Source organism: Cydia strobilella, chromosome 3 (genome assembly GCF_947568885.1).
Source record: "Cydia strobilella chromosome 3, ilCydStro3.1, whole genome shotgun sequence".
NCBI classification, from domain to species: domain Eukaryota; kingdom Metazoa; phylum Arthropoda; class Insecta; order Lepidoptera; family Tortricidae; genus Cydia; species Cydia strobilella.
Window position 1 is genome coordinate 20,908,019 of NC_086043.1, and position 16,134 is coordinate 20,924,152.

The window sequence follows — 16,134 nt, forward strand, 5'->3', positions numbered from 1 at the left end:
TTTTTTAAAACTTAATTGAAGTCGAACTACTAAAATATTCCATATTTAAGTTAAACCAGGATCTCCGGAATTTCCATTTGAATATTTTTTTTTGCATGCAAGTTATATCTTCGTACGCCAGGTACGCAAACAATAAATTGTCGTTAAAGTTATTGCCAGCGCACCGCGTTTTGCTGTACTGGCCATTAATACGAATATATCACCTTATGATGTATGTTCAGGTCGGTTTGTACAATTTTCGATTACATATTATATTTAAGTCTTTGTTCCAATTATGTAACAACCATTTCATTATTTAGTCGATTTATTTTTGTTATATTTCGATAAAATTTGGTGGATAGATATTAAGGTAAAGTTCCCTATTCTATCAATAAACGCTATTTTAGCGTATGTACTGAGTTAAGAAAACATATATTATTTTCATAACTACGGTAAATTACATATTATTTTCGGGACAAGTTGTGATTTCTTATTTATGATCCCCCAAAATGAGGAGCTCTTCAAGCAAGTCAAATTTTATCAAAATCCAAGCAGAAAAATCATGGATTACAAAATAAAAATTGGCTCTAATAATGTCGCTATGTTGTGTCTTAAAACAAAAAACAAAAGAAGGCGCTCTGACTCCTAAATACAACTTTATTTGAACAAATAAATCTTCCTCAACAATTATGAAATCTTACATTCGATTTAAAAAAATCTGCAGAGATTCTTCTAAGAACTATTAATCCATTACGAGCAATTTCATCCAACAAGTGCTAATCCAATTTTAAAAGTCCGATGAAACATTGCAGAGTGAACAATGAAGAGATCAGGCGTAAGTGAGACAGGAGATATGCCGCACTCCTTTTATTGCCAGGATCCGTGCCAATAAAGCGTCCAACTTTATTCTATAAAGACCGTTTGAATGTAGCAAAAGGTTGAGCTTTCCTGTCTTTTTGAACTGGTCGATGGTCGGTTGTAAAAGCATTTCTGATAGTAGGTACTCTATTATATTTCTGGATAATGAGTATGAGTATGAGTATGAGTATGAGTATGAGTATGAGTATGAGTATGAGTATGAGTATGACTACTCTTTGACAACAGACGTTGAAAGTCATCGAATGTCACCGATGTAAACAAGATGAAAAGATTTCCCTATTATAAACGATTTTACCACTAAAATACCAAAGATTGTCATGAACATTCACATCAATAAAAAGACAAAAGATTCACTTTAAGCATAGCATTCCAATAAACAATGTTTTGAAATTAATCGTTGACATGATCGGTACTGACATTTTATTTGATTACATTTAGGGTTCTAGCAAAATTGGACATTTTATAGAGTAAGTATTGGACGTGATGGTACGCACATTATTGCCATATGGAAGCTGCCTGAAGCGACACTATTTGGCCAAATAGAATCTTGTCAAGCTTTACACAGTAAACGCATTTAATAGCAGAACTACATAAGATAAGATAAGATTATTTTATTTACATAAAAACACAATGTGCCCTAAGTTGTGTAGACCGCGCTCGGTCTACCCTCATTCGTGCGCGTCTGTTGCGTTCGCTTTCAACGTTACCACCGGTGGCATTCACTTTGACACCCACCCGCTATCTTCAGTTACCCGTGAACAAGATGCATGTAACTGCGTCGAAATATCGGGAGCTCGAAAACAATGCAAAAGGTAATCACGGTCCATATCCCGGTCAAAATCCATTAAACCCAGCTTTTTAGCAAAACAGTGAAGATGGCGTAACGGTATAACTTACGAAGCTGACCTATTCCACTGCCAAGTGGAGTAAAAGAGCAGACCCGCACTGCTTTTAATTCTTGGCAATGCCCCAACTGAGCTTACATAATCAATTAATAAAATACTCAGCTAATTAAGTTAACAGACTCAAATCGGTCGATTCCATTTTGGTATTGCCTGTTTAATTTTATCAGGCTCAGACTTACTTTCTGAAAAACATGGTTGAGCTGTTTTTATTTTATGTTTCGCAACAGGCAATGTGAAAAGAGAATATATTCTAGATGTGCGCTTATTACATGTACTCGTATGACACTGTTTTTAATCTTTCATAATAATAATCTGGAAATTATGAATTTTCCATACTTAGGACGTTTCCAGATCTGTAAACTTTGAAAATTCTGCAAGAAACAGAGATTAATTAAACCTTAAATGACATAAAGCCTGGGTAAACACTATCAAGTAATGAGAAGCCTAGCCAAGACTATGGAAATAGTCACGTGACATTTCGTCGCATCTGTCATACCGATACGTTTTTTGTTTTCGTTTGACGATTGTTAATGTACGATTGTCTAGCCCTGATCACGAAAGTGAAGGAGCTTGTAAGGAGGACGAGAGGAGGGAAGTAATGGAGGGGAGAAGTTTCATTTCAGCACTTAGGTACATTTGGACATGCACCTATAAAAACTGTGGCAGTCTTCTTAATTTCGGGAATACGAGCGACAAATAAGATTCAACATACGCCTAAACGGTCCACGAGTTAACTATTAATATCTACGGTCAATTAGAGCGACAGGTGATACAGGGTGTGTGTGACGCAGAAAATGTAATCAAATCACACCCCAGTTAATGCAGACAAACTTTAACACGTGGAGCGCGAAGGGAATTTGATTACTGGCAGATGAACTTGGGTATTCGCATTCCAGTTGGTTGACGAGTCTCATCCATCTAGGCGAGCCAATTTAGAGTCCGTTTAAGGTAAAGGATGAGCGCTGGGATGGTCCGGGCCCGGGCCGAGGATTTTGACAGTTCGTTTTCTATAACAGGTGATGCTTCTATAGAAAACTGAGGCGTCCGACGCTTCGGACCTGGACCGTTCTATCGTGTCATACTTAACTCTGCGCCAACGACGGAATATATACTCTCAGTACATTTTTGACTTCGAAAAACGGACCATATGACCACTGTTCTGACACATACCTATCACTGAAAGTTATCCCTTCTCCTATATTGCCCGCAGTATTGAATGTCACCAATATCATTTCCCGCTATAAAAAAACCGTACAAGTGCGAGTCGGAGTCGCGCCTCAAGCGCTCTTTATTTCTACGTATACGTAAGTGGGTCAAACCACTTTGTTGTTTGTGAGTTTTGTGACTTGTTTTTGACCACTCTGTGTCGCTTGTATATGTGACTTATATCAATTAAATAAAAAAAGTTATTGCATGTATTTCTAGCTGTAGATTATATTTTACACGGGAAAAATTAAAAACACAATTTCATCTCATACAAAAAGCTCCACTCCGTGAACTCCGTCACAATTTTTGTAGACAAAAAGCTAGACAACGAAAAGAATTTGGATCCAAATTATCTACCGTCCGTACTATTAGTACGCAATACCGATTAAAATGACTGAATCGACAAAACCGGCATAAAGACTAGACCGCAAAACGACCACAAATGCAGAAATCTTGCAAAATGACATGGTAGTAAAACGAGCTTCTGGTCCTTCTGCTCTTCATGAACTGCTTAGTATTAAAACGACTAGTTCGCAAAACGGCAGCCTTGTGGAACCTATATTCTTAAAAACCTAAGTATTTAAACGACTTACTATTGACATTACTGTAAAATACTAAAGGATTTTCAAGTTGAACGCAGGTTCTGATGAGAGTGCGACTCGCCTACGCTCGGTTGGAAATGGGAACACACACTTTGCCTTACAGATCCCAATCTGTTCCATCTAAGTTATTAACGTTTCACAACCGTAACGTATGTGGCATTAACTTTGTTAATTAACACAAAGTGACTTCGATTTGTAGTCTTATAATTCAATTTTCAAATGGTAGTGGTAATGGCGGTGACCGTCTGGACGTCCTAGATACCACTGCCGGGCTAGCACATGATTGGCGCGAGAGTATCTCGCCGCGACATAGACCACCCGTCCCTCTTTAATTCATACAGTTAGTAAAAGACGGGTAGTCTATCTCGCGGCGAGATAATGTCGCGTCAATCATGTGCTCGGCCTACTGGAGAGACAAAGTGGAAAAATACCTTAGCGAATTCGGCGCCGTCGACTGGACAGAAACGGTTTTGGACAGAGAAGCATAAGGGTCTTTAGTGTTGGGGGCCAAGATCCAATACGGGTCGTCGCGCCACAGCAGTAAGTAAGTAAGCACTGGCACCATAAAATATATAGTTATAGGGTATTTGACTACTAGTCAAATCAGTTTCGTTTTTCGAACTATCAAAACGATTTTGCTACTATGAGATTATTATGAGATGAATAGCATGTGACGTCACAATCAAATTACCTGTGGTGTATGTACACCCCCTTATGTTAACTTTATCTATGGCAGCTTGTCTCTGCCAAACATGGCGTTCGTGTGCCTTGAGATTGAGTGTCTTATTAATTAAAAGAAACTATATTAATTAATTTGCGTTTCAATAATTAAGACATTACAGTGGCGACGAGGATGGAATAATATTTATACGGGTTTTAAAATAAAAATTGTGTCTAAAAATACAAAACGCGACTACTACGCGAAAGACGGCGCAAGCGCGTGCAGGCGTCCGTTCCATAGCGGTGTGCGGCAATTACTATGACAAAACCTCAAACTTGAGGCGGCCGCAGGTACTTGTAGCGACGCGACGAAAACGCGGAGTGAGACTCGCCTGGTCGTACGAAACAACTGTTATTTTATTATGATACCAACCCTGAAATCGTAATAAAATTGACCGAAAACCAAATATCCTGAACTCGTGAAATCTATAGAGAATTTTTGTTCGAGGCAGGAAGATCCTGGAGAAACGCATAGTTGAGAACTGCCAACCATCTAAGTAGTGAAGACGGAAATGTTGTCGCGTAGAGCGATGGCAGTATTCAGTATAAATAAAGTCTGTTTTTAAATCCAAGGTTAAAGCTAACGGTTGATAAACAGTCTGAATTTGTTTCATTGCGTAACGTAATAACCCCTTTAGCAAACAGTTCAGACACCACTCAGGAAAACTTAATTACAGCCTGTGAATCGATTCAATTTATCCTTCGATTTATGAGCTCTTATGTAGAGTTGCAGCAACTAAAGTTAATTGGAAAATTGCTGGGACTGCGATATAAGAGTAGTTTTCAAATTACCGCGGATGAAAATCCTTTTTAATCTCATTACATAAAATACGCCCATACAAGAGAACTTTCGTGTTCAACTTGCGTTTTTATGAAAAGCTTTGACTAAAATTATGTTCTTTTACCCTTTTTCATTCAGTTGTCTTGAATTGAACAGTTCCAGACCTGGACGTCCGTACCTACCGTTAGAGTGGCAAAGTGCAAAAAGACCTTAGCGAACTCGGCGCCGTCCATCGGACAGAGAAGCATGACGGTCTTTGGTGTCGGAGGGCAAGATCCACTTCGGGTCGTAGCGCCACAGTAAGTAAGTATTTTAGCAGTCACGTGGATCAAAAAGTCAAAGCTAGTCGTAGGGTCGGATCACGCATGCATGGAGAGGATAGAAGACAATCGAGCAGTCAGATGAGCGTGTGTGATGCAGCTGAGTGGGAAACGTTGCAGTGATGAAGCTCTACAGGGTTACTGAAATGAAGATTTTTAACTACAAAACAGTGTTTATAAGGAATAAAATCGCCCTAGAGATGATACACGGACATGACTCGGCAAAGCACATTTCGTTCGAAAGCCAAAACACAAGGATAAAAAGAAGTGCTCGCTGTTAAAGGTGCATCCAAATCGCAGTTAAGTTTTGTGGAGCAACACTGTTTAATACGGTAATATTAGGTAACTTATCTAGTGAATTACTGTTGCTCCACAAAAGTTAACTGCGGTGTGGATAAACCTTTATCGACTAGCTACCAGATTGGAACTTTCAATTATTTGGTGTTTGGTCTTTACATGTAATATAGTCAATTAAAATGATAATACAATTTGATCGTGATTAAAATTAATAATCTATTAAAACGCTACAGCGTCGTGCGCAGCGTCGTTGAATCTTATAATAATATATTTGCTTGGCATTTACTTTTAACTCTTAAACTATTGTCTGGTTTTGATAATGAGCCCTGGTAAGCATTTATCAAATACCTAGCCGAGCGTGGCTATTTTCAGAAAAATTGTTTGCGGTAATTAAAATGCAGACATAAGTACACGAAAAATATAATTTTCTAAAATATTTTTTAAATAACTATAATAAATATAATAATTACTAGATCTTTAAATAATTAGGTGCAGATCTCTTAGCAATTTAGACCATATTTAAGGCAAACATAATTCAAATGAAATGAAATCTTCTCTTCAATTTAAAACCTTCAACTCATCATTTGTTGGCTATGACCTTTTTGAAAACAAAACAAATGAACATCATTATAGCCTAAAATAGTCCTCAAAAGTAAATTTTCTCTTCAAAATGCTTTCTTGACAAACTTATTTGCCTTTACAATTTCAAGTTGTTAAACTTACACAGAAACCGAGAACTGAATCTAAACTTCCAGGGACACTAACCTAAAGTCCAGCAGACGCTGTCTTATGCTTTTTACAATGAGGATTTAAAATATAACAGCTAGGCTAAGTGGCGCTTCATGTAGCGCCGCCAGCTTAATGCTTTCCCGACAAACTTCCAAATGTGGCTCACTCTTTCAAAAACAAAATGAGGTTTTAAACCACATATCCCATCTTAACCTAAAATTCAGCAGACGCTAGCCTATGCTTAATACAACGACGTTTTATATTACACCGGCCGAGCTCAGCCGCGCGGTGATCAGCTGTCGAGACACGCGCGGAGCCAGCGCGCGTGCAGCGCCGCCAGCGCCAGCAGCGCCGCGATGCAATGCGAGCTGTTGGAGAGACCGGCGGAGCCTGTCTGCATTGCTGCTGGCCGTTCGCCTGGAGAAAACAGGTATATCAATTGAAAATCTACGAAACATATAATTTAAAAAAATAATAAATGTTGTGATGTGAAATAAAATGACTCAAGTTAATAATGGACAATTTTGTTCCATGGACATTAAATTATGTACTTGGTGTCGTTGGGGTAGTTCGAGTAAGGATGAGTAGTTAATTACACCCTAACATTTATCGTTGAATAAGAAAATCACTGGTAAGTAGGTAACTAGGCACACACAGAGAATAGGGACAAGGAGTGCGAACACAGTCAGGCCCGGATTTAGAGACCTAGAGCCCCTATTAGGCAACTGCCAAGTGGTATGGCACTAATAATTTAGGGGGGCCCCTTCTCCATCTCAAAACCATTGCTAGGTTGCCTGGGCCCCTTGGCCCGGGTCTTGTGGGGAACCCCGGCCCTTAACACATTCTCAAAAATTTTTGACAGCCAAAGTGCCAGCAGTGCCAGTGCAGTGTGGAAACCAGGAATACGTAGCTTCAGAACCAAAATGCTACGCGAGCGAGCAGGAAAACCACCTAGAATCAGCTCGGGCTGTATCCTGCATTAGATAGCTGGTGGCGTGGTGGCACTCTTAACAGTCAGAAGTGATGCCTATGGTATTAGTGTAGGAGCAGTATCAGCAACTAACAGTCAGAAGCGATGCCTATGGTATTAGTGTAGGAGCAGTATCAGCAACTAACTTACCATTGAGTACATGAACACGCACTGAAACGACCACAGCACTGGAAGGTGAACAGGAGTACCGCTCAGGTTAGCTGGAGCTGCATCCTGTACCAGATCATTGGTGGTACCTTTCTTAGTTAGAAGGGATGCCTATGGTATTAGTGTAAGTGCAGTATGAAAGCAAGTGACTTACCATTGAGCACATGAACTCGCACTGAAGCGACCTCAGCATTAGAAGGGGAGCAGGAGTACCGGCCAGAGTCAGCCGGAGCTGCATCCTGCACCAGGAGATAGCTGGTGGTGGCCGCCCCCTTCTCAGTCACCACGGAGACGCCGCCGCGGGACGAGTCGTACGATATCACCTGCTTAACAACGATAATAATTACATTCACACATCGGAAATTCTATAATGTAAGTTTAGCTGAAACAGTTGGTATCGGAGAACAACGAGCCAAAAGTATCTGCCACATTATATTAGAGATATTATAATTTGCCACATTCTAATATATCCGGTCACGGAATACCAGCTAGTGCAACCTGGCTGAAACGTCGGAAAAAAGGTAAATAATGAAATCTAATCGCGTTAGACCCGTTAATGACATTAATTATGAGTACGAAACGCGAGAGTTTAAAGTGTTCTAATATATCTCGATTCAATTTGTAAAACTTTAATAGTGTGGTAGTATATTTAGTTTTCCTGCTAACTGGTATTTTTAAAATCTAAATATGACATTTATGGCAAGTCAGTGCAAACTTAGCCAGATCAGATTTTAGTACTTTATTGAGACGTTGTCCTTTCTATTCCATATTACTAGTAAGTATTTGACTGTTAACTAAGGCCAATGGCACATAAAAAGGCAGCGGATCATTTGTATAGAGCGTATGTAAATTCTTGAGTTCGCCTAAAATTCTGTTTGTATAATATTAATTTCAGATTTATTTAATAACTCCAGTCACAATAAAATTGGAAACAATTCCTCTAAAACTCTTCACGCTGACAACGATAGCGCCAAACATATACCCAAGCGCGTCGCTAGTTAACACAAATCCCAAGCAGCGCTATATACTAGGACCACAACTACATACTATGTCATTTGCAATGCAAGCAGCTACATTGGTATGTAATATCAAAGATAGATATAACTCCGTAATAGATGGATACAGTCTAAGGAGAAAACGTGCCTCGAAAATCAAGAAAATTTTGGCCTAATGTCGTATAGATGGAGTTGACGGTTTCGTTTGTTATTTAACAATTTCAACGCATATCAGTGAAAGAACATGGGTCAAAATCATAAAAATAATTAATGCAAATAAAAAAAATCATTTATCCATATTTAAATACATTTTATCGTATTTTTATAAATCTTCATTTTTAGTTTTAAAGTGTATCGACAGATGGCAGTGAATTTACTGGGGTTACAAAATTTACTATGACAGTACTGCTCTAGTATAAGTTACTCTATGGTAATATTATGGAGTGCTGCGACAAGCGAGAGGTAAAGTGCGGTTTACACGAGTTGAGTATTTACTCGTATCATAAGTATTTAGGTAGCTCCAGTACGCATTTATTGTTGTATTGTTTATTCATACAACACACAAGCTTACAGTGATGTGATGAAATAAGCCTTAGGCTCAGCTTGAAAAACCCGCGTGAAGATTATGTACGTTTAGGGGATAATATTTTAACCCGTTATGTACGTTTTTAGTATCCGAAAATGGTATTAATATGAAATTGTTGCATTGAAGTTGTTTGAAGGTCGTATAGGTCCGGAAATATCGCGAGTGACAGTTCATTACACAGTGCTGTGTAGCTGTGCGAGGCAGGATGTTTCCTTTTTTGTTCAGAGAAGCATATCGGCCTTTTTATATTTTGCAGTAGCCGGTGATGCATGATTTAAGGGTTAACACAAAATACAAAAATTAATTAACATTTAAATATAAATAAATATATTAATATTTGTAATATATTAATGCTTTGTATACATTTGGCAACAATATGCATTTAAGGGTTAACAGTCTATGTGTGCAGTGTGCACACACATGGTTAGGAGCGTGATTAGTACTAAGCATTAATCGCTAAGTTCATGTAAACCATAGCTCATCTTAATGCTTCTAGTGCTACGTACTATATTACAAGATTCTGCTGAACTGTCTTATTTTTTTTAGAATAGTTTTAGAACGTTTTTCAAAGCGATTAAAGAGTATAAAATCGTGTTCGTGGCTGGTAGTATTTTGATGGAGGTGGTGCAGCTTTTACCTTTTACACCTTCGTATTATTAGGTGAAGTTTTAAGTAGGTACATGTTGTACCGAACTTGTTGTTGCTATTGTTAAAAAAATAAAATTAAAGGTCTGCTGATGTTGCCTATTGCCTATGGTACACTGTTAAGAAGGTTAAAATAAAACGATAGCAGCAAAAAACAAAAACACATTGCTCAGAACAGAGAAGTTTCTATTTTTTTTTTTTTTTACTAGCCTAATTTAGTGTCCCACTGCTGGGCAAAGGCCTCCCCTCGTTTCCTCCACTCCACCCTGTCGTTTGTAGTGTCCCGCCAATCCGGATAAAATGCGTCTAAGTCGTCCCGCCATCTCCTTTTCGGCCTGCCTGCACCCCGGCCAGCACCATCTATCTCACTCACAGCACTCGGTAACCATTTTGGCCCACCTTTCAGGGTGCATGCGGCAGACATGCCCAGCCCAGTCCCACTTAAGCTTGCGGTCTGGACACCTACATCTACAACTCGAGTTCTGGAGCGCAGTTCCGTGTTTCTGATTCTATCAGTTCTGCGAACACCTAATATACTGCGCTCCATCGCTCGCTGGCAAACCTTGAGTTTGGACTTTAACGCCTCAGTTAATGACCATGATTGAGCACCGTAGGTTAGGATAGGCAGGATACACATGTCGATGAGTTTGCGCTTGAGACACAGGGGAAGGTCGCCCTTCAATAGCGCCTTCATGGACCAGAAGACCTATTTCTATAATTTTCCAAATTTCCTCAATGGTATGTTATCAAACCTGAAATTTTCAATAATCAATCAAAATTCCAAGAGTTCCTGCATATTCACCGTCCTATATATTCCGAACTAATAGCCAATAATACAATATATATTAACAGCGAAAGCCACACCATGTTTTGTGCGTCTATGCCACCTTCCAATCAATCCCACAATGGATCCCACTAGGGCCCAGTAACGGTGACGTGTTCATTACCATTCCTGTTGCAGGATCCCTAGTGTACTGTACATCTCACTGATGTTCGTGAATCACTGAGCGAGGTTTGCTTTCAGTCACAACTAGGGTTTGCACGACCGATCTGAAATGTACGGATCCGCGGATTCGGATCCAGATCCGGATAATTTCATACATTTCGGATCCGGATTGCGAAGCCTAGTAGCAACTAATTTGTGTTGAGTTTGAGTCGTGCTTAAACCAAATGATCAGACAATTCAGACCATTGGGCTGTCAAAAATTTACTTTAAAAACCCCGTTATGAATATTGCAGTTCATTGAAAATAAGGGCTGGCAATAATAGGTAAATTCGCCTTTAGTACAGCCTTAACTATCATTAAGTTATACTTTAACCATAAATTGGATATGAAATAAGCTTTAGTATAATTTTCATACTTAAAGAAATGATAAAGCGAAGTTGAAGATAGTGACGAAGGTAGGTTACGAAATTTTTATTTTTACTTTTAAACTATTTTTACGCAAATAGATATTCATTAAATTCATGATAAAAAGAGCTGCCGTGAGACATATTTCAAAATATTTAGATCAGTACGGTTTCACTCACTATTATTTTTAGTCGCTCTTGGCGACATGTTTCGGATTCTTCGGAAAATAATAGTGAGTGAAACCGTACTGATCTAAACATTTTGAAATATGTCTCACGGCAGCTCTTTTTATCATGAATTTAATGGATATCTATTGCTTGGTTAAACTATGATTGAGCGAATTGGGCACCAACAGTGAAGTTTGGGGTCGTCCTAATACAACGCGACTGCGCGATTATCGCAAGTTCGCGCGAATTTCACTCGCGCGAACGCGCGTATAAACATATTGAAGGGTCATTCTGTGAGAATATGTCTGCGGTTGCGTCTAATTGCCACGACTCTTTTCATACATTTTGTATGAAAATATATGGGTTGCAGCAATTAGACCGCAGACATATTTTTGAGAATGACCGTGAACTCGAATAGGTGTCTTAATTGGTCGCGCGATTGGCAATTAGTACGATAGCGCGTTCACGCGAGTAAAATTTGCGCGAACTTGCGATAATCGCGTAGTCGCGTTGTATCAGGCCGAACCCTTAGGGTTCCTTACGGTAGATACTTTTGCCTACCCTGATTTCCAATGAATTGTAACATTGATAACGAGGTTTATTCTAAATACAATCACAATATGAACCATAGCAATAGATTCGTGTAAACAAAGCATACAAATAATACAAATCACGACGGAAGCAATTGATTCATGTAAAATGGACGGGATGAAAGACCGTTGTCATGTCAGCATGATCGTCTCATGTATTTGCCGGCGATACTAATATATTAATCACCTGTAGATGGACCCCCTACCGCCGATCCCCGACCCACAACCCCCTGTTGTTTACACGGCACACCGCTAATTAATCTAAATTGGGTCGCGCCCGCAGCGCGGAACTTCGGAAATTAAAGACGAGTGCTGTGAAGACTGGCAAGAATTGCCAGTGACAGGTGTGACAGCTACGTAAGAATACGTTTATGAGAAAAGTGGAGCTACCCCACACCCTGTCATATTTAGAAGTCGAATAAAACACTTATAGTACTCGGAATGGGAAATATAATCGGACGAGATCCCTTTGCTTGACATAATTATTGAAAGTAATAATGTAATGATTGTCAGATGATCATTAGTCATAAATCTGAAACCGTTAACTTTCAAGATTTTCGTAAGGTTATCCTATACTAAATAACTTCCGAGCCTTTTAAGCTCCGATTTGAGTCCTTTATTGATTATTTTAAGTGCAATTCTAAAGGCTCTAGCCTCCGAATAAAGACAGCATTTTTATAGGTTATACATATATCTAAATAACAATTAAGAGAAAGGCGGCGTTATTGAGTGACTTGTGTATCTTACACACCAATTTAACATGAAGACAATTTCATTGTTTGTAAATAAAGTGAGAGATCTGAAAAGCAGTCAAATGGGTTTCTATCAATTAAAAAAGGCTCCAGTCATAATGTAAGGCACGTACAAGTACTAAGTGATATAAAAAAAGGAACGAAGTTGATCTGTTTACATAAACGTATGATGTTTCCCAGTCTATACAATTTCAAAGTCTTTGACAGCGAATAAATTCTGAATCCCCGCGAACGTTCGCGACGCACGCTTTATTAGTCCCACAACTGACTCGCGCTTGAATACTAATCGACTCATTACACGTTAGAGGGGGACAGCAGTACTAATCGCCCCATTATCAGAGGGGGACAGCTATAAATCCATGACGCCGTCCCCAAATTCGCGCCTCGGAACAAAGTCTAATTAAACGGGATTGTTTCTTATTAACAATTTAAATGTTGCAAGTTTACGACAATAATATGATTAGGGTTCTTCAAAATTGGAGTGAAGAGATTTTTGAAACGGCTACGCGCATGTACAATATTTGTGTTTTTATGTCAATGTTAATTTATTTATTTTTGTGTCGTTGGCGTACGTGTCGCGATTAAATTTAGATTAAGTCAGGTCCCCACAGAAAACCAGCGCCACGGATTGCCGCGCATTATGCTGAGTGGGGATCCTATTTAGCGTCCAAATGTATTTTTTTGTCTGCATGCCTTTCTTTTTTTATGTACTATGTTGTGGCGTTTAATAAATGAATTTTCTTTCTTCTTTCATGTGGTATAAAAAACGGCATCGTGTTGTATTCAAGGTATAAATATTACACCTTTCATATACAACTGTAGGATTCGGTGGTTTTCCAGGATCTATTAAATGAAGACGTTTAGGTATTTAGAATTGTAGAAAATCCGATTATTACGAAAAATGGCTTTATATAAGCTTAAAATATTAGATGTAACGAACGACGCGTTGTGTGCCATAGCCCCATAGCTCGTACGTGCACATTTCTCGCTTGCAAGACAAAGAGCAATTGTACAATTTGTACAATTTAAGCGCTTTAATTTTGAAACGCCTATAACTCATCTCGATTCTGGAGTTGAGTTGGGTTTTCCAAGGACCAATTCAGTGACATTTCAACAATTAACACTAGCATTTATGTTCATGAGAACCTAATTCATATCTCGGTGGTTCAGTTCGATTGCGCATAAAATATCACCTCTATAAGCCTCTTAATGGCGTCGCCAGTAATTTTACGACCTCCAGTGCTGTCCATGTATTTCATTGGCTTCAGATTTACTCTAACCAGTATAATATGACCTTGAGATCTTTAACAACTATACGTAATCGGAGACTAGTTATATATTCGATGTTCTTTCGACTCTCTCGGCAAGGATTGGAATCGTTGGCACGGTAAGTCTAACCAGTATGACCTTGAGATCTTTAAGAGCTATATGGAATTGGAGACCACTCTTACAATCGATGTTCTTTCGAGTCTTGGAAGAATTGGAATGGCTGGCACGGAATGAACAACTTTGGTAATATATGCTAGGATAAATGCAGATAAATGATTCCTTTTCGTAGCTTATATAATAATATAGCGGACTTGAAGACAGTTGAACGTAAATTATGTAAACTTTTAGTTTGGTTGGTACTTGGGAACTTGGGATATTTTATTTTGCATAATTATACTCGATAAATTCACAGGCGTGAGCGTGACGGGGTAGCCTATGTATGCAAAATTTCAGCTCAATTGGAAATCGGGGATTGGGTCAAATTTAGCTTCCAAGATTTGACTCACACTCACTAACTTACATACTATAACAGGGCAAGTCAAACAAAAGCTTGTAATAAAATAGTTTGAAGTCTGACGAACCCTTGGTCTGGACAATGAAACATCTTCCTTTCTTAATGGAAATGAAAGGCGCGCCGTGGAAAACAATTAGGCTTAATTTAATGGAAACGAGGCCTTTGTCGGGAGAAGTGATTGGAATTGTAGACAAAGAGTGTACTGAAATCTGTCAATTAGGAAAAATATTAAGAAATGTTCAAGGTACAAAATATGAGTACATATTTTTTGAGATACAAGTAGCTACAGATGTAGTGCTTAATTGTTTTCCATCGTATTTTCTCGGAAACGTTCGTATTTGTCATGCTACTTCTGTCCAACTCACTACTTTTGGTACCGAGACTAACTGAAACAGCAAGACACGTTCGTACGTCTCCGTGAAAAAACGATGGAAAATAATTATGCAATACATCTGTATGTAAACCACTATAAATGTCTTATTTAGTGCTGAATTTTTTAGAACTTGTCATCTCGATTGTGCCTGGAGGTACCGCCATTCCCAAGCCAAGTGTGCCAGTAGTTACATTTAAAAGTTTCTAATACTTGTATGAATTTCTATACCTAATATAGTGAAAATTTCCAAAATATTCTTCGACACGAACTTTCTTTCTTTTTAACGCCATACTGCAAATTTCTTACTTAGAACTGGTGAACCCATTATGTACCTATCAACATATCTTTGATGCTGACTCTGACTCAGTCCAGTTGGAAGTCTGCCAGCATCAACAACAGTACGAGTGAGAGCACCTCTGTGAAGTAGAACCATTCGAAACCACTTGATTTTTACACTGCTGTGCTTTTCTATCGTCAGGACTGGCGACATAAGCCTATTTCATATTTCAGTTTGTGACGTTTTCTTCTGCACTCAAAATTAGTAGAGTTACGACGTTCGGATGGCAATTGTAACTGCATTACTGCTGCGGCCTTGACCGAGCACTGTCAATTTCCTTGGTAAAATGGGTGACCCCGCCGCATTAAGTACTGCCGCGATTATAACCGTCAATCCATCACTCATTTTAGCAAGGAAATTTACAGATACAGCGGCCGCGTCAAAGCCGCAGCACTAATGTCGCAACAGTTATGTACTATGTAGCTGCAGTTGCCATGTGAGTGTTACCTTAAGATTGATCAGATATATTTTATCCTTTTCTAATAACACGTTAGGACTTATTGTACAGTCAGCAGCAGAGGTTGCTAAGCGGGCGAGGTGTTCAAAATTACCTTGACACGCTCTTATTTTTTTAACAATAAGGTTGCGTCATGATCATTATGAACACCTCGACTTGTAATACAAGCGGATGTCACTTTTTGACAACTTTTGTTAGAAAGGGACTTCCACTTGTATTAAAAGTTGTAATACAAGTGAAAGTCCCTTTCTAACTAAAGTTGTCAAAAAGTGACATCCGCTTGTATTGCAAGTTACAAGCTTTTGATAAACAGGTGGGAGAATTGAACCATCATAGCAACAAAATATTTTAAATATCAGCACTCCAATACCACTTAACGATACTGGCGCTTTGTTTATTAACATGGTTCTAGTCTCTCACCTTGGCACTAATAATGACTAGTAGGTACACCAAATTAAATTTATGCCCACCTCCTGGGATTGCGCAAACTCGGATTACACGCATTTAGGACCAAATGAAGGTATTAAAATGATTTCCAGCTG

The 16,134-nt window shown here is 38.8% G+C and overlaps 1 protein-coding gene across 1 annotated transcript in view; it reads right to left on the minus strand.

Moving 5' to 3' along the window:
* Positions 1 to 6,249: 6,249 nt before the first annotated feature.
* Positions 6,250 to 16,134, minus strand: part of LOC134756100 (zwei Ig domain protein zig-8-like) — a 660,767-nt gene continuing 650,882 nt past the window's right edge. Inside the window, exons 6-7 of the mRNA XM_063692913.1 lie at positions 7,711 to 7,882; positions 6,250 to 6,835 (exon numbers count right to left, since the gene is read on the minus strand). Of these exons, the coding sequence (XP_063548983.1) occupies positions 6,711 to 6,835; positions 7,711 to 7,882 (297 nt within the window). The 3' untranslated portion in view covers positions 6,250 to 6,710. The remainder of the gene's footprint in view (positions 6,836 to 7,710; positions 7,883 to 16,134) is intronic.